Here is a 25914-nt window from a genome sequence, read left to right as displayed (position 1 = left end):
CTTGGAGCAGACACTGCATGTTCTCGTTTTTAACTCTATTTGACGTAGTTTTTTTTTCATCAGTATGTTTGAATCCTTAGAGGTTTTATAAATTTTACAAAAACACTCCCTTTAATTTTTCTGCATAGGCCGTAGTAAAATTTCCGACTGAATGCTAATTTGTCATATCATATTCCTTCAAAGGAATATGTCACCTGCATGCTACGATTTGATTGAGATTTAGACATGGGAAGCATATACAGTGTCACCGACGATAATGTTATAAATCACCTAAAACACATCAAAGGCAATTGTATGTCATAATGCATGATATGTAATTAAGTACAGTGGCTCTATAATTCCTGAAAGTAATTGTTTAATAATATTCATTTGGCGATAAAAAATTGAATTATGATTGGCACGAATACTAATAATCTAGGCAATCATAATTCTGGTAAACACTGGTCGCAATATACTGCTCGGCTAGAGAGAACTTCTTTTGAGCTCGTTCGGTTGAACGTCAATCTAGTAAACCAAAAGTCTCGGGTACGAAGTGAAGGCATTGGGTTAAAATGACTCGGGACTATTACTAAGCATTGTCTCACATACAATGTTGTAACCCTTGGACAAGTTCTTTCTTGGAGGCGGATTATGTAACCATGATAAATACTAGATGCATCTCTTTAACTCGATCTGTGGAGCGTCAGACTAGTAAACCATAGGTCACGGGTTCGAATCCTAGCGGATTCGAATAATTAATTATCTTTCGTGCTATAATCCATCTGTTCAGTCACAGTTATCATTCCGTTCAATGCTTGTTTTATAAACACAAGGGCGACAGCAGTATAAAATAATTTCTTCTATTAATTGTTCAATATACTTCAAAGTGTTACTATTTGATCGCAGCTGCTTTCGTTACAGAAACAAAAGCAGTAGAAACCGAAATATCGCACCAACAGGAAAGAAATCGATCGATTTTCTCTTTTGCTTTCTTTGGTACGTCTATAGCTCCTGGTGCGTCACCACTGTAATTCTGTTTGTGTTTTACTTTGCCTTTAACTTATTAAATATATATCATACAAACGACTTTAGAATAATTCACCTGAAACATTCCCGAAACCACAGAATGTCACTCCACCGATTAATTTGACTCAGCATTTCTTCCCTCTAAAAATAATAATATTCATCGCATTGTGCTGATTCATTTTAAATTTAGATTGAAAAAAAAACCCGAATAATTGGGGAAAATATCGCGTCAAGTGTCTGTTCCTTTGTGGTAAGTCAAATGGATAATTTTAAACCCAATGAAACTGGTATATTACACACATCCTAGATACATTACTAATATCAAATATTACACTGCGTAATAATCGGTAGAATGTTGTGTGGTCTATTCATTTCAGGTACTTACATGGATGATCGAATCTGTAAATCTATAATTGATTAGAAGGAAGGAAGTGGGCTGTATTCCTACATTGTATGATTGTATCGACTTGTTTTAACAGCTGTCATATTTTCAATGAAAGGGAGAGAATTCCAGATGTGCTGGAATGACATTGACCTACAAGTGAGTGTGTACCTCCGACTGCACTTAGACAAACCAAACATGCGTGAATAAGGTCATGACAAACGTTTTACATATCAGCTGTGGGACAATGCAGGTATATTTAAATTTCACTTTAACCGCCGCGTGTTTAAATACACACTGGCATTTCAAGGATTGGCTGTGATAGACTCAATGTTATAGAGAACATGGATACCGGAACCAACCAAGACTGTCTGACTGGTGCTATATGGTCCTGTCGTCTGGAGGACAGAAATTCGATGATATCCAAACTAATAGGTTAGATGACATTGTATTGGTCATGTCGTCCATATCGCGAGGCATGTTTCACTCACAGGAGCTGAGACAACACGTGTTTATATCCCGTCCAGGTGAGTATATGTGTGATATGGTTTATTTGTGGCATAATGTATACATAAACAACACTAAACATATATGTATCTTTGATTAAGGTATATATATGTTAGCCTCGAAGCAGATTTAAAGAATTGTATAGTTTATTTATAATATGTCAACGATATAATTGCTGAAGAAGAATGATGTTTTCTATATCCTCGGTAGTATCCAAGCTAATTCCAACATAAGATTGATGGAATACTTAAGACAGTTTTCTAATTTGCCATACTAAGTACTGAATACACGAAAATCACATAGAAAATCCTAAGTTGCAAATAGTGAATGTCTTGTATATAGATATAAATTGTGTGGTTGATAGAGACCACTGGTAAGTACGACATTTACAGGTAACGTGTATATATGTGTATATATATATATGTGTGTGTTAAAATGTTAGAAATGCACCAAATCAACGATATGCATGACAGGTGTGTAATTCTGCATATGTACACAGCATACTTTGTGTAGGGTTCTGTCAACCAGTGAGTGATCATAACAGTTCTATGATATAAAGCATTCAGCAGAATGAATACAGTGCACAATGCATGATAACCGGTTTCCTGTTTCTTTAAACCGTGTAGCATGACATGTCGATGTAAACAGATAGCTGTAGGTTAGTCATAATACACATTATCATATATGATGGGATGGGTATGTAAAGCTTATCTGTATGTACAGCCAGATGTAGTCATTTCACAACAAACGGATACGATTTAGGCTTCTCTTAAAAACAGTAAAATGAAATGTGTTTATTACAGAATGGATTAAAGTCTAGAGGTAGTTAACTTTTACAAATAACATAAAACTTCAAAATACAGTTTAAAACATGTTTTATGAACACAAATGCTCAACATGGTTTTTCGTTAAAATGTTGTGTTTATATAGATATATTACAGAAATACACTTATTACAACAGGTGTACAGTGTCTTATGCGATTCCTGACATGCGCATTCCTTTAAAGATGTACATATTGTGAAAGTGAAGGCATGTTTTATTATCCATGGTCAGAGAACACTTAAATCCGCTGATCACTTTTAAAAAAATACCTATTTTAAAAAAACTATGATATCATACATGTCACATATTTGATTAAACAAAAGCAAAATAAATCAATATTTCTTAATGAAACAGCAATATAATATGGCCGGGATCATGACATGAAATCATTAATACTGCAGGATGAGTGTTAGAGGAACTGTTATAGCTCTGTATGAAAACATCGATAATACCCTAAAGCGCTTGTACTGGGAGTAACGAGCTAGCAGGACCTGTATTATTGCATTGAACAAAGGGATGCTTTCACGAAGAACATGTGCCTGCTGCAAGGTTAGAGAGCTTTACAGCAGCATGTATCAGATAGGATAATAAAATGTATATTTTTCCTGTGATGAAATGCGCATTGTCTCATCATTACTTCATTTACGTCAACAAACAAAATGTTAACAAAATTAGTACATTTGTTTTCCGTCGATTACACCTGTAGCTGTTAAAAGTTAAAACGTAATTGAAGTATGATTAAAATTATACAATTTATTGTTAAAAATCAACTGAATGCAAATTCTGCCCTCTTGCGTTAAAGTACACGTTTTACTACTGGCCTTGCCGTCTACCCGAGTCTTTAATGTCGCAATCAATTTTATATTAAACGCTTGTGCTGGTTGCCATCAAGATATCATTTTGAAATATTCACTTTTCAAGTTTTCACATTTCTAGAACATGACAGTTGTCAGATATTAACCTAGATTTACACAGCGAAACATCTTTATTTTCTTATCATGATATTGACATAGATCCATGGTTAAAGTTCAGTAATATTTAGGACATGTTGTTCTCACTATCATTAAACAAGAACATTTCTTCGAGGTAGAAATTCAAATATCGACGAATCAGAATCCGGTATCCCTCTATCGAAATTAAACAATAAATGAAATTTCACCAATCGAAGACCGAGTCGGCCATCTTGAACGTTTAACGCATGAGTGGAAACTCGCGACAAGTTTCATTAAAATTAATTGACGAGAAAAGGGTCGGACAATACATAATTAAAAACAGAGTAATAGATAGCATCATCGAACAGAGAGTGACGAAAGGACGATCATCAACAGTCCTTACGTCTATTTTCAGGTTTTTATCAGCATCTGGTGAATTTCAAGTAATTTTCTTCTTGAAACAAATAAACCACATTTCATACAAATAGACAAGAGAAATTTTATCTGTAATAGTCACAGATTGTTATACATCCGAAAATAGTTGATTAAATTGAGCATGGGGTTTTCGATTTCCTGTAAAATCACACATGTAAAACACCTGTACAAAAATATGCTTTTGACGTGATAACATGTTTGTACAATATGATGTTGGGCGTCAGCATACCATATATTACATCAATTTTAACAATATATATATATATATATATATATATATATATATAACTTAAGTAGGGATGGGAAGTTACAAAAGAGTGATTCACGTAGGAAGCGTTTAAATGTTTATTGCGTGGAGGTAAAGTGGCCATTGAAAACGCGGAGGTGTTAGTTTCATAAAATACAACTTATATACATGTATTGGTATACCACACATTGACAGACCCACGTGTCGGAAGTACACATTTGAATCTGATGCAGTATGATGTTCTAGCCAGGTATGGATACGTTCGCTAGATACACAGGTAGGGTAATAATTTAGCCAAACATTTCAAAATAAGTAACTGTCGCAGATTTCATTTATTAACGTTTTTAGTTTTACATTTTCTGAATTCCATATATGTTAATATATTTGAATGATCTTTTTGTGCAACAAGTACATGTATGATTGTATGCCTTTACTAACCACTTGCTTACGTCATAAGTTGTTGAAGTATGCAATAATAAGGATTTACAGATTAAGTATATACAATCGAGGGGTTTTAATCTCGTGACTTTTCAAATGAACAATATTTCAGGGACACGTGATTTCACAGGTACTCGGAAAATTCTACTTCAAACTCGTGTCAAATTTTACTCAGTGAATCGTTAACAGATAGCTTTGTTGTGGTGCCTTAAGTGATGTTTATTAATTTTCCCCATTTATTTTTGTTTTTGTTTTGGTATTTTGTGTATCTTACCCTAGATATGGAGAGTTATTCGCAATTTCTACATAGACAGAAATGTAGTTGAACATCAATTCCATTTATGACTGGCAGTAAACATGTTGTGACTCACAGTGATCAAAAGCTTCATTAGAAAACGGAATACTTGTAATCAGATTCCTTAGTATTATACACAATGAATGAATGTTGCTTTTACCTAATATCAATATTAATTTATATTTCTTGCTTATTACAAATAGAAAAAAAAATGTAAATTAACTCTGTGTCTACATTGGCTGGTTTTGACATTTGTGCATAAGTTGGTAAAAGAGAGGAATCGAAAGATGTGCACTCTGTTATTAAAAACTAATAGAAAATGCCCACATGTAAACCTAATTAGAATCCAATCTCAAAGTCAATAAAACTAGGACAAAATAGGAACAAAAGAAAGATTTACATAAAGACTCGTGAAAAAGTGAGGTGAATAAGTCCATGTATTCCGGAAGAGTAAGCGTCTTCTGCTTCATCGACGACACCCGTCATGTAAACCTTGATCAATCCAAGTAAGTAATGTCACGTTCTCAAATGAGAACAAGGTATACAACAACGGACACAATAAGCAAACTAACGAACACCAAACCCTACATTATTTCGCCCTTTCATGATTCTTAAGTTGTAACAAATATTCCTGCCATGCTGGTATTGATACATAGCCTTCAATAAAGTATTTGTGAACATAACAGCTAAAGAAGACCTTTTTCTCGTTACTTTCTAAACTCTACATAAATTGTGTGATGACGTAAGTGTAACCACATAAAGAAACATAAATAGTTAAATCGTAACGTAAATCCGACACAATAGCAAACAAATCATTGTAACCGGACACAATAATTACCAATTACTACTGGCTCAAACGTTACAGAGAAAACAGCTAAAACCTACTTATTTATGTGAGAGCGCATGGTCCACTATTCTAAATTCACTTGATCAAGTTTTTGCTTAACCACAGGTAAGGATACATTTTTCTCTGTAAGTAGCACGTATAAGGAATTGTTACAATGAAATTATAATTTACATTACTTCATTACGTCTTTAAACGATGTTAGTAATAATAATAAAAAAATCAGATTCTCGAATTACTGTACATAAGTATAAGTTGAGTTTGAAATAGTAATCGGACGCACCATATTATAAAAAACCAGGTAGACGTGATTTGATTTATGAACCCTTGCCAAGTATTTTCACTGCCACAAATGCAAATTGTTTGTTCATGATAATGTCAAATACATTCACATGGAAATAACTTCTGATTTTATCTTTCTCAGTATGAATTTGAAATACACCGTAACGTGTCAAAATCCGTACGTACATGTGTGTATTAAAATGTAAACCAATCCAAAATGCATATCGTAATAATAGTTCATTTTTTTGTTTGACTATTAATATACATCGCACCTCACATTGATATACAAATAACAGAATGCATATAATTAACTCTGATTTGAGTTACACGTTATTTATGAGTCAGATCAGTAAAGGTAATAAGTTGTCTTACACGCCCTCAGACATAGAGACATGTATTCTTCAATACGTTACTAGCGTGAGAATCAAATGCCAACGTGATATGCAGTTTCCTATATAAATTAAAGCGAACTCTTCCTTGTTACAAGAATAACACCGACATACCAACGAAATCAAATTCAAACTCAGAACCGATAAAACAAAGGCAAAATATGTAGAAAACATGAAAACATTTGAAAAAGTGCGATTATTAGACCAAGTGTTCATGAAACGTCTTCGACAACACCCGCCTTGTAAAGTTTTGCCAATCCATGAACGTAAATGTCACCTTCCTAAATGAGAACACGGTCTATAAGATCAACCACACCCCTCCGACCACCGAACAAATAGAAACCGCACAACCCTCTTGTGTGATAAATCGTTTACCAGAATCTAAAAAATGTTTGCAGCAAGCGTTCAGAAAAAGATACATTCGTATGAAAGACAAATATAGAAACTGATTACTGAATTCATCTAAACCTGTTTTCGTAAGTGTACCCATTGAGCATGACATAGCGCTAGGTCATCAATTGAACTTTTAAACCATTACCTTTTCAATGCTTGTTTTGTTAGTGTTTTTAGCATTCCGAGTCATTCACATAGACAACAAATACTCTTCGACTGGTAAATCACATAAACTTCGGTAGAAAACATTAAAGAGCCAGACCCACTCCTCGACCGATATTATTTTATATAAAAAAAAATTCATTATTTTTCTCGGGTAGTAAAAGTTTTGACTAACCCTGTTATACCGCAATTTTCAAATGAATCGCTACCAATCTAACGTAATAAATAGTTTTAAAAAAGAATTCGAAACGACTCTGCCCTCTGACGCATGCGCAAAGAACTTAAATAAATCTAACGGCTTTCAACACGGCAGAAAGCGTGCGAGGGAAGCGAGGAAGAAAACGTGTTTTGATGGACTCTGAGGCGAAAAGCATTGAAAGATGTGATCAATACATACGTTAGATGATTTCCACACATGATATATAGAGTATTGATTGCATTTATTGGTAAAATATCTTTACACGCGATGTCACATGGACGTACTACTCCCATCTTCCTCCATTTTTATTTTGGTTCTGACCGCGTCTGAACGTATCACATGACTTTTACTCATCAATATTCACGTCCTGGTGTTGATTAATGAGACTAATTCCGGCACCGATATCTCCGGTACCCTTTCAATTTCAAGTTCAAAACTTTATACAAGTCTTTATTATGTATTATCTATTAGTATACAGCAACATTTCCAATCAATGAAATATGAAATAATATATATAACGGAGTGGGTCTGGCTCTTTAAATATAATAGAGAGTTGAAACACAATTAACAATTACACAAATTACTTTACCTCAACGTGTATAAGAATAAGTTGTTTTTACTTAATACCTAAACCCGGTAACTCTTCATGTGTAATAATGGATTGTGTCTACTTCACACCTAACCCTGTAACTCTACATGTATAATAATGGGTTGTGTCTACTTCACATCTAACCCGGTAACTCTTCATGTATAATAATGGGTTGTGTCTACTTCACACTTAAACCCGGTAACTCTACATGTATAATAATGGGTTGTGTCTACTTCACATCTAACCCGGTAACTCTTCATGTATAATAATGGGTTGTGTCTACTTCACACTTAAACCCGGTAACTCTACATGTATAATAATGGGTTGTGTCTACTTCACATCTAACCCGGTAACTCTTCATGTATAATAATGGGTTGTGTCTACTTCACACTTAAACCCGGTAACTCTACATGTATATTAATGGATTGTGTCTACTTCACATCTAACCCGGTAACTCTACATGTGTAATAATGGGTTGTGTCTACTTCACGCTTAACCCGATAACTCTACATGTGTAATAATGGGTTGTGTCTACTTCACACCTAACCCGGTAACTCTACACGTGTTATGATCCCCCCAATTTTCCCCTAAGCCCTGTAACTCTACACGTGTTATGATGTGTTTTCCCTACTTTCTCCCCATAACCCCTGTAACTATACATATGTTATGATCCCCCCTATTTTCCCCCTAAACCCTGTAACTCTACACGTGTTATGATGTGTTTTCCCTACTTTCCCCCCATAACCCCTTAACTCTACATGTGTTATGATGTGTTCACTACTTTACACTCTAACCCCTGTAACTCTACACGTGTTATGATGTGTTTTCCCTACTTTACACTCTAACCCCTTAACTCTACACGTGTTATGATGTGTTTACCCTACTTTACACTCTAACCCCTGTAACTCTACATGTTTTATGATGTGTTTTCCCTACTTTACTCCCTAACCCCTGTAACTCTACACGTGTTATGATGTGTTTTTCTTACTTTACCCCCTAACCCCTTAACTCTACACGTGTTATAATGTGTTTTCCCTACTTTACACTCTAACCCCTTAACTCTACACGTGTTATGATGTGTTTTCCCTACTTTACACTGTAACCCCTTAACTCTACACGTGTTATGATGTGTTTCCCCTACTTTACACTCTAACCCCGTAACTCTGCATGTGTTATGATGTGTTTTTCTTACTTTACCCCCTAACCCCTGTAACTCTACATGTGTTATGGTGTGTTTTCCCTACTTTACCCCCTAACCCCTGTAACTCTACACGTGTTATGATGTGTTTTCCCTACTTAACCCCCTAACCGCTGTAACTCTACATGTGTTATGATGTGTTTTTCTTACTTTACCCCTAACCCCTGTAACTCAACACGTGTTATGGTGTGTTTTCCCTACTTTACCCCCTAACCCCTGTAACTCTACACGTGTTATGGTGTGTTTTCCCTACTTTACCCCCTAACCCCTGTAACTCAACACGTGTTATGGTGTGTTTTCCCTACTTTACCCCCTAACCCCTGTAACTCTACACGTGTTATGGTGTGTTTTCCCTACTTTACCCCCTAACCCCTGTAACTCTACACGTGTTATGGTGTGTTTTCCCTACTTTACCCCCTAACCTCTGTAACTCTACACGTGTTATGGTGTGTTTTCCCTACTTTACCCCCTAACCCCTGTAACTCTACACGTGTTATGGTGTGTTTTCCCTACTTTACCCCCTAACCCCTGTAACTCTACACGTGTTATGGTGTGTTTTCCCTACTTTACCCCCTAACCCCTGTAACTCAACACGTGTTATGGTGTGTTTTCCCTACTTTCTCCCCATAACCCCTGTAACTATACATATGTTATGATCCCCCCTATTTTCCCCCTAAACCCTGTAACTCTACACGTGTTATGATGTGTTTTCCCTACTTTCCCCCCATAACCCCTTAACTCTACATGTGTTATGATGTGTTTTCACTACTTTACACTCTAACCCCTGTAACTCTACACGTGTTATGATGTGTTTTCCCTACTTTACACTGTAACCCCTTAACTCTACACGTGTTATGATGTGTTTCCCCTACTTTACACTCTAACCCCGTAACTCTGCATGTGTTATGATGTGTTTTTCTTACTTTACCCCCTAACCCCTGTAACTCTACATGTGTTATGGTGTGTTTTCCCTACTTTACCCCCTAACCCCTGTAACTCTACACGTGTTATGATGTGTTTTCCCTACTTAACCCCCTAACCCTGTAACTCTACATGTGTTATGATGTGTTTTCCCTACTTAACCCCCTAACCGCTGTTCTACATGTGTTATGATGTGTTTTTCTTACTTTAACCCTAACCCCTGTAACTCAACACGTGTTATGGTGTGTTTTCTTTACCCCTAACCCCTGTAACTCAACACGTGTTATGGTGTGTTTTCCCTACTTTACCCCCTAACCCCTGTAACTCTACACGTGTTATGGTGTGTTTTCCCTACTTTACCCCCTAACCCCTGTAACTCAACACGTGTTATGGTGTGTTTTCCCTACTTTACCCCCTAACCCCTGTAACTCTACACGTGTTATGGTGTGTTTTCCCTACTTTACCCCCTAACCCCTGTAACTCTACACGTGTTATGGTGTGTTTTCCCTACTTTACCCCCTAACCTCTGTAACTCTACACGTGTTATGGTGTGTTTTCCCTACTTTACCCCCTAACCCCTGTAACTCTACACGTGTTATGGTGTGTTTTCCCTACTTTACCCCCTAACCCCTGTAACTCTACACGTGTTATGGTGTGTTTTCCCTACTTTACCCCCTAACCCCTGTAACTCAACACGTGTTATGGTGTGTTTTCCCTACTTTCTCCCCATAACCCCTGTAACTATACATATGTTATGATCCCCCCTATTTTCCCCCTAAACCCTGTAACTCTACACGTGTTATGATGTGTTTTCCCTACTTTCCCCCCATAACCCCTTTCTACCTACTTTACACTAACCCCTGTAACTCTACACGTGTTATGATGTGTTTTCCCTACTTTACACTCTAACCCCTTAACTCTACACGTGTTATGTTGTGTTTTCCCTACTTTACCCACTAACCCCTGTAACTCTACAAGTGTTATGGTGTGTTTTCCCTACTTTACCCCCGCTAACCCCTGTAACTCTACACACGTGTTATGGTGTGTTTTCCCTACCCCCTGATGTGTTGTTATGGTGTGTTTTCCCTACTTTACCCCCTTACCCCTGTAACTCTACACGTGTTATGGTGTGTTTTCCCTACTTTACCCCCTAACCCCTGTAACTCTACACGTGTTATGGTGTGTTTTCCCTACTTTACCCCCTAACCCCTGTAACTCTACACGTGTTATGGTGTGTTTTCCCTACTTTATAACCCCTGTAACTGTGTGTTTTCCTACTTTCCCCTAACCCCTGTAACTCTACATGTGTTATGATGTGTTTTCCCTACTTTACCCCTAACCCCTTAACTCTACATGTGTTATGACCCCCCCTTTAACTCTACACGTGTTATGATGTGTTTTCCCTACTTTACACTGTAACCCCTTAACTCTACACGTGTTATGATGTGTTTTCCCTACTTTACACTGTAACCCCTTAACTCTACACGTGTTATGACCCTACTACTCTAACCCCGTGTGTTTATGATGTGTTTTCCCTACTGGTGTGTTTTCCCTACCCCCTAACCCCTGTAACTCTACACGTGTTATGATGTGTTTTCCCTACTTAACCCCCTAACCGCTGTAACTCTACATGTGTTATGATGTGTTTTTCTTACTTTACCCCTAACCCCTGTAACTCAACACGTGTTATGGTGTGTTTTCCCTACTTTACCCCCTAACCCCTGTAACTCTACACGTGTTATGGTGTGTTTTCCCTACTTTACCCCCTAACCCCTGTAACTCAACACGTGTTATGGTGTGTTTTCCCTACTTTACCCCCTAACCCCTGTAACTCTACACGTGTTATGGTGTGTTTTCCCTACTTTACCCCCTAACCCCTGTAACTCTACACGTGTTATGGTGTGTTTTCCCTACTTTACCCCCTAACCTCTGTAACTCTACACGTGTTATGGTGTGTTTTCCCTACTTTACCCCCTAACCCCTGTAACTCTACACGTGTTATGGTGTGTTTTCCCTACTTTACCCCCTAACCCCTGTAACTCTACACGTGTTATGGTGTGTTTTCCCTACTTTACCCCCTAACCCCTGTAACTCAACACGTGTTATGGTGTGTTTTCCCTACTTTCTCCCCATAACCCCTGTAACTATACATATGTTATGATCCCCCCTATTTTCCCCCTAAACCCTGTAACTCTACACGTGTTATGATGTGTTTTCCCTACTTTCCCCCCATAACCCCTTAACTCTACATGTGTTATGATGTGTTTTCACTACTTTACACTCTAACCCCTGTAACTCTACACGTGTTATGATGTGTTTTCCCTACTTTACACTCTAACCCCTGTAACTCTACACGTGTTATGATGTGTTTTCCCTACTTTACACTCTAACCCCGTAACTCTGCATGTGTTATGATGTGTTTTCCCTACCCCTAACCCCTGTAACTCAACACGTGTTATGGTGTGTTTTCCCTACTTTAACCCCTAACCCCTGTAACTCTACACGTGTTATGGTGTGTTTTCCCTACTTTACCCCCTAACCCCTGTAACTCAACACGTGTTATGGTGTGTTTTCCCTACTTTACCCCCTAACCCCTGTAACTCTACACGTGTTATGGTGTGTTTTCCCTACTTTACCCCCTAACCCCTGTAACTCTACACGTGTTATGGTGTGTTTTCCCTACTTTACCCCCTAACCTCTGTAACTCTACACGTGTTATGGTGTGTTTTCCCTACTTTACCCCCTAACCCCTGTAACTCAACACGTGTTATGGTGTGTTTTCCCTACTTTCTCCCCATAACCCCTGTAACTATACATATGTTATGATCCCCCCTATTTTCCCCCTAAACCCTGTAACTCTACACGTGTTATGATGTGTTTTCCCTACTTTCCCCCCAAAACCCCTTAACTCTACATGTGTTATGATGTGTTTTCACTACTTTACACTCTAACCCCTGTAACTCTACACGTGTTATGATGTGTTTTCCATACTTTACACTCTAACCCCTTAACTCTACACGTGTTATGATGTGTTTACCCTACTTTACACTCTAACCGCTGTAACTCTACATGTGTTATGATGTGTTTTTCTTACTTTACCCCTAACCCCTGTAACTCAACACGTGTTATGGTGTGTTTTCCCTACTTTACCCCCTAACCCCTGTAACTCTACACGTGTTATGGTGTGTTTTCCCTACTTTACCCCCTAACCCCTGTAACTCAACACGTGTTATGGTGTGTTTTCCCTACTTTACCCCCTAACCCCTGTAACTCTACACGTGTTATGGTGTGTTTTCCCTACTTTACCCCCTAACCCCTGTAACTCTACACGTGTTATGGTGTGTTTTCCCTACTTTACCCCCTAACCTCTGTAACTCTACACGTGTTATGGTGTGTTTTCCCTACTTTACCCCCTAACCCCTGTAACTCTACACGTGTTATGGTGTGTTTTCCCTACTTTACCCCCTAACCCCTGTAACTCTACACATGTTATTGAAATGCTTCTATTCACGTGTGTGTATTTTGTATAATATTCAAGCAAAATCCTACAATGATATCAAAACATCTTTTTGTAACAACAATGAACCTTCACAAGGTCAGTTGTACAATCAGTAAATAAGTTCGACTGTGTTTGCTCTCTTATAAACGTGACAGTAATTTACAGTAATCTGTCAGTCCTAATACCGGCTTACACACGGTAAGTACCGCACGTATTGGTCAGTTTACTTCACAGTACATTTACAGTTGTAGAAAAACATTAGTACTGTGAAAGTATTGTCAGCTTTAACCATTTCCATTTCATTTTCTTTTCTTTATTTCAAACGTTCATTACACGTACGAATCTTATTTATGTCCTTTTCAAAATGTCAATCTTATGATTTTTTGAATGGGATAGGTGTGATTTTATAAATCTGAAAAACAGAAGGTACTTGAAGTAGGATTAAGATTACTTGAACGGCTGGAAAGAAGGATTACTATACATAGTTTCTTAGCCGACCTAAATAATAAATCGTTATGGGTGTAACCGTAAGTGGCCCGGGGGAAGAATGGTTAGTGTGTGGTGACTACCTGTGCTTGTGTAGCATCTGTGTGGTTTATCACAAATACAAATGAAGGATGCAGTTAAGTTAAGACTTTACCTTAAGGTCGACAAGTCAGACCGACGAAACAGTTTCTAAAGGGACACTTCTCCGGACCGGCGTTAACCAGAGTACAAATGGAAAACTAGGCAAGACTAAAGGATATGTAGATACTGTAACGGACATTGTTTCTGAATCACAGAAGAAAAGGAAACACAAAGGAGACCTTTTCATGAAGACTAAAATCCACGAGTTTCAGAGGAGTTTTATACCTATACACACATATAATCGCACTCATCATGAGCCATCATGGCTTAACAGAGCCTTGATTTTTCGCAATTTATTAACGTAACGTTTGTTTCTCAAAGTGCATTTCATAGGTCTACAGGCGTGATATGAATGATGCGGAACAGTTGACAGGCTTTTAAAAGCAATGCTTCACCAAACAGGTACGACTTCAAGTGGAGCGTAACGCCTTTGTGAATCTGGATAATATAGAATATAAACAGGAAGATTCATTACATCACAGGTCTACAAAATGGAAGGCTAAATATGTTGTGATATGAATCTCGGACAAAACACAATGCTTGTTAAAGAGACTTGATATACTATCTGGGCTCCCTGTGGTCGCTCCCGTACATATATTGAACGAATTTTGTGTATTGACAATATTACACTGGGACTGTTGATAGTGAATTGGGGGATTATCTTCAATGTGTATACATAACAGTGGATTCTCTGAATATTCGCCGTTCACCTTGAGAGTCGAACAGTTCTAGTTTATCAAAGTACTTTTATACATTGGAGGAAACATTACTTTGTACAGTACAGCTGTGGTGAGGTTTTAACCTGGGTCAGGGACGAACCTGACAAGTCATATATATAGCACGAGTTTTCATGGACATTACCAGTGGTTAAGGTTGCATGGCGGTCTGTATTCATAAAAGGAAAAAAGGTGTTTACAGAACAATGTGAAATAGCTCCGAAAAGAAGTGACACGTGACAATATCAGGTTCAACACAAATATTCCTGAGGGAAAAGGACACTATCGTAGGAAAGTCGATGTTGTTAGTGCATAAATGGGAGTTTGAACTCGGACACCATGAATTTAGATACCGACATCATTAACAAAGGTTGTGTAGAGAATACGCAGAATGAGGCCATGGAAAATGAGGACATTCTATGTGAAACGACCGAAGAAGCGTCTAGCAATGCAGTCGCACGTACTGATGGGCATGAACATCCACGAAATGAGGAAACAGATGATACTTCATATGGTAATATCGACCGACACACAGCCGAAGTGTGCGGAACAGCATCAAAGCCAAATTTTGACTTCACTCATGAACTAGGTAAACTTTCCGCTTTCGTACTTGACGATAATGAATATATCAGCGAAGAGGTATTATATCTAGAATCTGCCCCTGACCTGTCAGAGTTTTGTGGAAAGACAACCAGTGAAGATCTAGATGATTCAGATGATAGTCTAGCAACGGGAAGTAAACCTACCATCTCTGATGCTTGCTCTAGTGGTGACATTATTAACGAGGTGCATGGAACGGTCTTTGAGCTCGAGGACTCCGATGATTATACTGAAACTGTCGAAGTCATGACTCTTTCAGAATTTATAGGTTGTACAGATATTGAAGAAAATGCAAAACATCTTTTAGACCCTAAAGCAAAAAAGCAATGGACAGAGAATATATCATATATGCGCAAAAGTGATGATTCAATTCCAAATGGAAATGTTAGCAGTGGTGAAGATACGCCTGTCACTGGTGCGACTGGCATCCAGACAATAACACGCAAAGATTCTGAGACGGACAATGTTGTTGTGATAATAAGACCTCGAAGTGACTCACTCTTAGAATCAAAACATAGACGTAATGTTCAACTTGATGCTTTCAGTTACCAAAGTATGCCAGCTCAACATTCCAGAACAGCATCATCAAATAGCTCGTCTGAGAACACTGATATGTCAGAACGGAGTTTTATGTTTCCTCCCAGAACACATTCTGACAACAGAAATTGTGCTAATAGATATAATGATACACCGATTCAAGATTCACATTTGAACGAAACAGACTCCATAGCAACAGAACTGGGTGAAAATCGTCCCACGTTGTCAAACAAATCTGCCTTAAATGAACAAAAAGTTTCAGAAACAGGTGTCAGACACAAAAGATGGGTACGACACAATTCTGCTGACACAACTACAGACACATCATATCCTTTCACCCTTTTGGACGACGTTACGCAAACAGAAAAATCCGTTGAAAAGGTTGATTTGGACGATATAGACCCTGAATGGGACGACGAGGATAAACTTATTTGGGAATTGTTAAGTTCAATGAAATCAGTCACAAAACGTTCAGATGATCATGATAAACTGAATGTTTCTGAAAGTTCGAGTATGACGAAGGAATCTAATGATAATGACACTTATGACGATGAACACATCAGTTCAACCAGCTCTGAAATGATGTATTCTAGTCTAGATACCATCAGTGAGAGGGAAAGGGAAAGAGTGATTTCGGAAAAATTACAGAAGCGACAGGCAGGGGGTATGACGTGTATAACATTCCTATCTCCGGGCTGCAAGGGACAGACAGCAACTTTTACTCCAATACAATGTAAAGAACCATTAAAGCTAGACGCCAAGGGATTTTTTCAGAAAGGATTCGAATCCTCCCGAAAGGATGTATCAAAACAGGATAAGGACACAGAACGGACTAATTACTGTACTCTAAGTTCTTCTAAACTTCATTCACCAAGACTCTTTATTCCTCGGTAAAATATTGTTTAATTTTAAACATATGGATGATACGGATTAAATGGTATCCAAATGATAAAATATTCTTTACAAGGTAAGCACAACGCGATGGTATTGACCATTGATGATAGGGTATTGTGCTTTGTTCCAATTATAACCTGTCAATCTATAGGCCAAGTTAAACAGTTAAACAATAAAAATATCGACATTGTTTGTCTTCTTTATCATGATATTGAAACGTAATTTCCTGCATCGATATCAACGCATTCATTTTTTTTTAAATTAATTCCAAAATGGATCGCTGATGGTTATCCTCCTTATGTCAAACAAGTAAATACTTTATTTTGATTTTAAGTTTTCTTAAAGTAAGGACAGGTATGTCTACATAAAATTGGTGATACTTGTGGAGCGTTCTGTGTTAAGTTTTAATATTTATTCATTGCCTGAGCGTGACCGTAAAGAAATCGTTAATACGTATGTTAATGCATATGTTATGTCATTTAAACGCAGTGTTAAGTTATACAGTTCTTCGAGTTTCAAATAAATAACAATACGGATTTTCTATTTGTTACATTCCATCAATATTGCATATATGTAGATTGATGAACAATTTTACTGTATGTTTACAACATAGTTTTCATTTAATGAGTATTCTGAAAATCATTAGCGTTGTTAGTTTAAATATCTTAAAATTCTAGGATCCTTGCAAAAACCAACTACCAACTACTAACACGTTATATGATATTGTATTATGTTTACGTACAAAACAAGTACACAGGCCTTTATAACACAAATATAAAAGATTAATCAATCAATAGACATGTCATATATTAATTAGTGGATCATGTTTTAACACCAGGTATCAGATCTGATTTTGTTTACACTTTTTAATGACTCCGACGTTACGTCATAAAGACAACAAAATACTGATATCAATGCTTCTGTCCGCCGTCTGTGTTACCTAGATCGTAACATTGAACTAACTTGTTATACCTCTTATTTACTTGTTAAAGTTGTCTTTAACTATGCGAGCAGATAAGTCATTAATTATTTGTAAAAAAGACACCAAAGAAAATAGAGCCTTATAATGAATTGAATCCAAGTATATTTCACTCATCATCAAGCAACACGTTTATTCAACATGAAGCCTGCTTTCAAATCACAAATAGTTTTCAAAGCGCAACGTCGCGGTACATTCAGTTTAGTTGCCATTTAAAGTCATGTAGTGAAATTTACAACCATTTTATTATTGAACCAGGGCTGTAGACCGCTTTACTCCAAATAGGTTATAAATCAATGGTCGACCTGGAAGGCAGTTCGGTTGTGCCTGGGCCGTGCGCTAATACCACATCGTATAATGTATTGATCTAACCAAACTCAACATAATATATTTTGAAGCAGACAAGATGGCCGCTCATTTTAGTTGTTATCGTCAAATGACTTTCCTCTTAACGTAACACTGTTAGGATGGTAAATCTTCCAAATATGGATGGTGAAAGTTAACTGTTTGACCTTCTTTGGACAAGGATGTAGATAGATGAGTTAACTGTTCCGGACCCGAACAATTAAGGACAACATACCTGGATACCTGGTAACTGGTATCGGCCTCCAGGGTCAGGAGAAGGCAGACATACATGAGTTACAACCAATTGAAAAAAGTGCAATAATGGAGCTTTATTACATCTGTATCAGACCTTTCACGTAGGACAGGGATCACTGAAAGTTATCATGGTGTTTGCAAGGAAAATCAACCCCGAGGATGCCATCAACATTTATCGTGTTCACATTCCGCACACACAACCTGCACAGCTTCACTTATCACAAGGTATAACTATGTCTGGTCTGTTTGACACTATCAGCAAGTAATTGATGTCTTTGATGTCGTTGGCGTCATAGCAGATAGTTTTACAGTTTGGGTTTTGTCATGTGATTATTAAAATCTAGACATCAACACTTTTGGTAATGTATGCTACGCTGGTCAAAGATTGTTTTCGTTAATGAATTATATTGCGTTACTTATAAACAAATAATTGTTTATTTAACATAAACTGTGTGTCCTACAGATAGCAATGGTAAACAAATCTTTTTCTACTCTTTCCGTTAAGACAATATACAAATATGGTATTGTTAGTTAAAAATCGATATCTATAAATAGGTTTATGATGTCATTTGAATGGAAGTGTGCAAAACGAATGAATGGTGTTGTAACGAACCTACATAACAGTCGACCATGCATGTCTTTCTCTAACACCTATTTTCAATGAAGGAATGCTTTATTAGAGATTTTGAGTATCAATCTGATTATGACGTCAGTAATAAATTCAGCTATGTGCAACGCTGACGTCAATTGGACACAACAGAATATAAATTCATGCTAGAATCCTATGTGCAAGTGTTATATATTGATCGATAATGCAAGAAAATTTCTCCAAATTCAAGTTCGTTTTATTAAAGAGCATTCCTGTCCAACATCCGTTTTGAAAAATAAATATATCTTGGTTCTTAACTGTATGATGAGTTTATACTTTGGTCTGTAGAAGAATTCACGTTAGGGGTGATATTTGTCTCTACCTTTCTTTAATAATTCCACATTATTCCGAATGTTATTTGCAGTCTGGTTTTAGACTTTATTTGGCAAATTCGATAGTGGATATCTATTGGTTTGAAAAGCAAATATTACTGCAGAATCGATTCAATAATTGAATGGTTTGCTTAGATATCTTGGGATTGTCCTGCATTGGGTCTGGACATTCACATGTTTCACACTTTTTTATTTGATTATTGATTATATTAATATATTTTCAGATGCCACCACACAAAGTCCATTCGCAATGTCTTCCACTCAACTCATATTGCCCAAACTGAGTCTCATTAGTAAATCAGCGTCTTTCTGTGACTCGGCCAACAACAAGTATGGATATAAGAATAGTACATCGGACGAAGCAGAAACAACGGATTCCGATGATGATTTGGTATGTTCTGCTAAAATGAAGACTAAGGTCCTTCAGGAAATCACACTGGGTTCATCCTTACATATTACAATAATGAGATTTAGGATTTTCTTATCATTATTTTGGAGTAAATGCATCTCCCTGTATAGTTGAAGCTCTTTTTCGGCGTGGTTAGTTTTCCTCAGTCGCCTACAAGGTTTCACGATTTAGTCTCATAGCACCACTGACGAATCCTGGAAAGATGTAGTCCTATGATGATTTAATTCATTATTCGGCTTTATTGAATCACACTCTAGATGTATATTGAAAGGGGGGTAATCGTGTACGTCATGTGCAACCTTTACAGACAATTACGTTGTATCTTTAGAAAATTCACGGAAATGTTATGCTTCCTTCATTTGATATATAGTTATAACTTAATTGAAAAAAGAGAAATAAGAAAAAAAAAAGAAACTGCGATGATATCTAATACATGATTAAAATTATTTTCAGATGTTAGATGAGAAGATGGATTCTGGGAGTTCTTCAAGCCTGTCAGATTCTTTGAATAATGCTCTCGAAATGCTGAACAGCTCAAGGCTTGAAGACGCCGAGAAACAACTTCTAAAACTATACCAACAGATGCAAGAGAAACCAGAAGACAATACTAAAATATTAGTACAGGTCTTGAATGGACTTGCTGATGTATGTATCCGGCGAAGTAGAATGTGCAGATCAAACCCGATGGAGTGGCAATGGTTATGCATGCATGCCATTTCCTTGCTCCAGTACAACTGTGACGTATGCGGCTCCGAACTGGAGGAAAACCTTGACAATCAAGACATAGAATGGTACACAGAGCACAAACAAGCAGCAGAAATAAAATGTCGTCCGTTAGAAGACAGTTTTAACAGAGCACTGTATAATTGTCTAAAACACGAGGGCAGGAAATTCATGGACCCTTTTCGGTCGTTTTCGTTCCCGAACACTCCAAGCACACCATCTCTTGGAATGTTTCCACTCTCCTCAGGCAATTGTTTTAGTCTGTATCCAAGTATGCACGACAGACTGACAGGGAAAACTGACAACCAAGCTAGCGTGGATGATATGAATGTTGGTCTGGATTGGCTAACAAAGTTTCTGGAATACTGTCACGACCGAATTCAATCCAAGAATCTTGGAGACATTTTCAACAGACTTTTCAAACGAAAAACTTCATCGTCACTTAAGGAGAACAATGATGACACTGCTAGCATAATGTCCGAGAGTTCGTGTAGTTCTCTGGACTGGGACCACGGTGATTTGCAGGGAATTGATGAAATTGATCCAAATTCCAAAGACTCGCCCGTGGCAGTGGTAGATAACGCATTCGGTTTCGAATTAGCTTCAAGTGATGTTGATGAAGATGGTTGGGATTTTTTTCTGAATGATAGGAAACACTGCAAATTTCAGAGTGTAGTTCAAGTGTCTGGAAATGGCAAAGGGAGAAAGGAGGGCATACAGAATCAGAATCTGCTAGACGTCAGCGCTTCGGACAACAAGTACAAGGACAAGGAAATTATATCTCCTCTTCATGAGCACAGCATAAAGCTCACTTTAGCGAAATCCTACACACGACTTGCAGAGAAGCTGATGCTAGAGGAGGAGTATAGGAAAGTTGAAGTCTTGTTGGAACAAGTGATGGGAATATTAGACGAGGTCATGGATGGAACAGCTGGTATGTTACGTTTTAGTGCAAAAGTTATGAAAAACTTGGGAACAGTAAAATCGAAACAAGGAAAGTCATCCGCCGGTTTGGCTCTTCTAAATCAAGCGCTAGAAACTTACCGTGATCTGCAAGATGAAGATTCTAATTTCGAAATAGCCACAGCCCTTCTTGAACTTGGAAACGGGTATGTGGTGGGTAAAAACAATGATGATGGTGTTTATGATGATGCAATATCTGCCATTCGGGAGTTCTTCGAAAAAGATTTTTCCGATAATGAAAGCTCTAATTCAAGCCCAAACAAGTCCGAGCCTTCATCTCCACAAAAAACTGCAGAAGAAGAACAGAACATTGAAGAAGCTGCCCATTGCTACAAGGAAGCCCTTTCCCTACTTCACTGTCGGGAAAGTGATGAAAAGGACAGGATAGTGGTAGCTAAGGCTACTATGAGGTTGGGAGATTGCTATTTCATGCAGAAAGACTATGATAGGGCACTGGATTGTTTTGAAAAGTCGCTTAGCTTGTTTCGTGATACCTCAACTCATGGAAGAGATTTTGTTTTAGAAAATGCTCATGTAATGTGTATGCTTGGTGTGTCGAGCTTTATGCTGCATATCTACCCAAGGGCGGCTACAGTGTTTGAACTAGCTCTCCATTTAGTCAAATATGCATCTGGTCTCGGTAGCACGTACATGCACGGACTTGTCATATCATTCATGGGAATCACATTTTACAAGATGAAAAATTACCACAGATGTGTTTCCATGTGCTATCAAGCGTTTGAATTATTCTGTAATATGCACGGCAGCAAACTGCCTCATTTACCAAGACAGAAGTTTTGGATGGTCTGCCAAGTACTGTATGTCATGGGCAACTCTTACAACATTATATCCCTTCACCAGAAAGCTATCAAATACCTGACGGTTGCGAGAACCTTGATGATGGCTTCCAAATTAAGGGACCGTAGACAATTCATGAGAGTATTGCAGATTCTTGGCGATTGCCATTTTGCACAGTATGATTATAAGACAGCTCTAGGCTACTACAATGAAGCCTTAGAATATGGAGAATGCGAGAGCCAGATTTCTTTCGATGAAGTGTTTGATCCAAACACGATGTCTGACGACATGACTATGCATAACCAGCTGATCAGTAAGTCTGCCGAAGCACACATCAGTATGCAGCAATACCAAAACGCTGTTCACTACTTGGAACAAGCCCACGACATGCAAGAGGTAATGGGCGAGGACATCAAAGGTGACCTGATCAGCACACTCTACCAACTAGGTCACATTCATTCCATGGCTGGGGATGTCGACAAAGCAATAGAATCATTTGCAGAGAGCTTGGAGGTGTATAGAGAAATACACAAAGGTGAACTTGGGCCAGAAATGTCTGTGACACTAGGAAATCTTGCAACTATGTGTTATGTTAAAGCATGTGTATGTGAGGACAATGAAGGTGAGCTCGAAATGATACTTGCTGCAGAACAGCATTTTCAAGACGCTCTTAAACTAGACCAGAACCCAAGCGTTTGTGTCAAGTACGGAAACTTCTTGTACAGCCAAGGGAATTATGATGATGCTGTTATGTACTTGGAAGACGCTCTCAAAATTGAGGACATTGATTTTGCGTCTGACCTAGTGTATGGAGGGCTTGACAAAGTCACATTACCAGACTGTCTACAGGACGAGGTTGACACACAGGAGGAGGTAGTCTTGCCTCCCTCTGCTCTTGCAAGGTATATTCTGATTCTCTCACACAAGAACCTCAACCAAATGGATCTGGCAGAAAAACATCTCTTTCTGCTCTTGTATGAAGCTCTTGAAACTGACATTCCCATATTGTACTCAGTTTTAGGGTATTCGATGATGGAAATGGGTCTGTTTGAGGAAGCAATCTGGAGTTTTGGTATGGCAATTTCTCTAGAGAATGAATACTCCCTCGCAATAGACAACTATTGTACGTGTTTATTGATCTGGGCAATGCGCACACTACAGCGGGCAATTGAGAACATTTGTTTGTACCATGGATTATCATGCTATGTGTATCTATACTGGTGATGCACTGTCGGTATTGATTTTCACATGGATCGACAATGCTTTATAAGCTTAAATATCATCGCAAATTCCTACTGGATTGTCCGTCTCCGACCAAATATTTGATCAATTCTGTAAATGGCAAATCACTGCAATGCTTTTCTGAGCAGTTTTAGACATGACTAGGCATATCATTAACCCTACTTGATGCAAGATGAAACTCTATTGTCTTAACATACAAAACCTTAAATAATTTTGTCTCATTTTTAAAGTCCTTCATTTCAAGAACATATTTTCAGTTTCAAGTTTTCAATTGTCGATAAATTACAAGGTAGTGAATTAGTCAGTAACACTTTGAAATCTATTTTTTTTTGACACATAGATCCCTTTACAACAACATTAAAAATCCAATGTTTAATTGGCTAAAATGAACACTGTAAGGCATAATTTATATGATACATTACTGGCTACTGCAATTAAGCCAAATGGTTTAATCCAGAGAATTTTTTGTATCTTGTTCTATTGTCTAAATTTTCCATAAAGCCAACTGTTCTCATTATTTATATATAACATCTTTCATTACCTGCTTGCTTGTTCGCCTTCACTTGCACTCTAGAGATCTAGTAACACTCTTTAAAGCCAGTAACTTACAATAGTGATACAAAAATTCATGGTGTATTTCTAATTTCAATGTGTTCTTTTTTGTTTGCCTAATACATTTGTAAATGTGGTTGAAATAATGTGGTCCCATTGCATTGGATAGAACGGTCAACAATTTTTAACTGCTTTTCATTAGTTTTCATGGTAACTTGTATTTTTCTGCTCAGATATACTGACAATACATATATATGTTATTAATCTTCTGCAGCAAACTTATTGTACTACAACTGCAATGACGGCAACATCTCAGCATATCACATTGTTTACAAGAGTGCCCTGTGCTATCATTTGAAGTGTTAAATACCAGCTGTATGCCATTTCTCTCAAAATGAAGGTCTTTATTGCCTTGTATTGATATGTGAACACTTATGATTTTGTCATGTTGTAAAGATTCTACTCTGATATGATGCCAGTATTATTTTGTTGATATTGTTTTATAATGGATATTTTTACATCAATCACAAGATTAATGTTTTAGTCAATAATATCACACTTATCATATATTTTACAAATGTACTACAGTAACCAACTTCAACAAAGCTTTAAAGAAAACAGTAGCTAAAGAAATGCAAGGTGTGGGGATGACTGTTTTCATTTTTTTCAGTAAGTCTAAAATATATGGTTAAGAACTGATTCTACATTGAATACAAATTTAATTAAATTCAAGAACTGATTCCCCACTGAATATGAATTTAATCAAATTCACCACTTGCCACGATTTTCACAACCACATGTATTATATATGACAGTGAAACACTTGAAAGACTTCAGATTTTTTGTGGAATACATGTCCATGCATTTGTACATATATGTATATGATAGATCTATAAATTAAATCATATTTGTTTGATTTTTAAATTCTCATTGCAAGGTGTTTTCCCATCAACATGAAGATACGTTAAGAAATGCTGTTCTTTATTTATTATGAAAAAAAGTTAAATTTTTTCAGTGTTTATTTAATGAAATCATAAAAGACACAAAAGGTATGTTAAACCTGTTCTGTCATAACAGATCTTAATTCCATATCTAGAAGTTATGCATGTGTGTAATATTTGACACCAAATGTAATTAAACGTGATAGATATTATATCTGGGTTATATATAACCCTGGCTGTATGTTCACAACTTTGTAAATGTTGGCCAAAGCGTTTTCCCCGTAATTGACTTAATTAGACTCATTATTCTAAGTAAGTGAAGTTAATCAAGACATAAATACCACAGCCACCCTCCCAAAAACAGGTAACATGTAGGAAATCATTTACTGGTGGTCAATCTAAAGAAGCTTGAGTCTAGATTTTAGAAAAAAGGATTATAAATTAATTGAGAGAGTCAAAATAAAATCAAATGTTTTAAATATCCTGAAAGAAAATTAAGGGAAAAGAACTTTAAGTCTTAATATATAGGAGGTCCTCATCCACTTGGATCCTCAGCTGAATATGATGTTTACATACAGTAGCTGTACATTTTTGCCATCTGTGATTAGCCATGTGATATTATGTAAAATTTTATTATCAAAATTAGTTATGTGACATGCATTTAAAAATTGTTCAATATTTGTTCTTCACATTACTTCAATGTCCTGCTTTTTTTACACTCAAAAGTACTTGTATCATATCAAACAAATTTGTTTTGGAGTTATGAAAAAAAAAAAAAAAAAAAATCACGTGTAGTTTTCAATTTCACATTA

General features: G+C 37.1%; 1 protein-coding gene across 1 annotated transcript; it reads left to right on the top strand.

Annotated features, from left to right (window-relative positions):
- The first annotated feature begins 1547 nt into the window (after positions 1-1547).
- LOC132557921 (uncharacterized) lies at positions 1548-25914 on the top strand. The gene is made up of 3 exons (XM_060222450.1): positions 1548-1914; positions 19699-19865; positions 20337-25914. The coding sequence occupies exons 1-3, from the start codon at positions 1773-1775 to the stop codon at positions 23589-23591; spliced, it is 3564 nt and encodes a 1187-aa protein (XP_060078433.1). The 5' UTR covers positions 1548-1772; the 3' UTR covers positions 23592-25914.

This window comes from Ylistrum balloti, unplaced genomic scaffold (genome assembly GCF_031769215.1).
Source record: "Ylistrum balloti isolate Yb309-2 unplaced genomic scaffold, AGI_CSIRO_Ybal_v1 Utg370740, whole genome shotgun sequence".
In the NCBI taxonomy this organism is placed as follows: domain Eukaryota; kingdom Metazoa; phylum Mollusca; class Bivalvia; order Pectinida; family Pectinidae; genus Ylistrum; species Ylistrum balloti.
The sequence above is the reverse complement of the archived record's forward strand: the minus strand, read 5'-3'. Positions and strand labels throughout refer to the sequence as shown.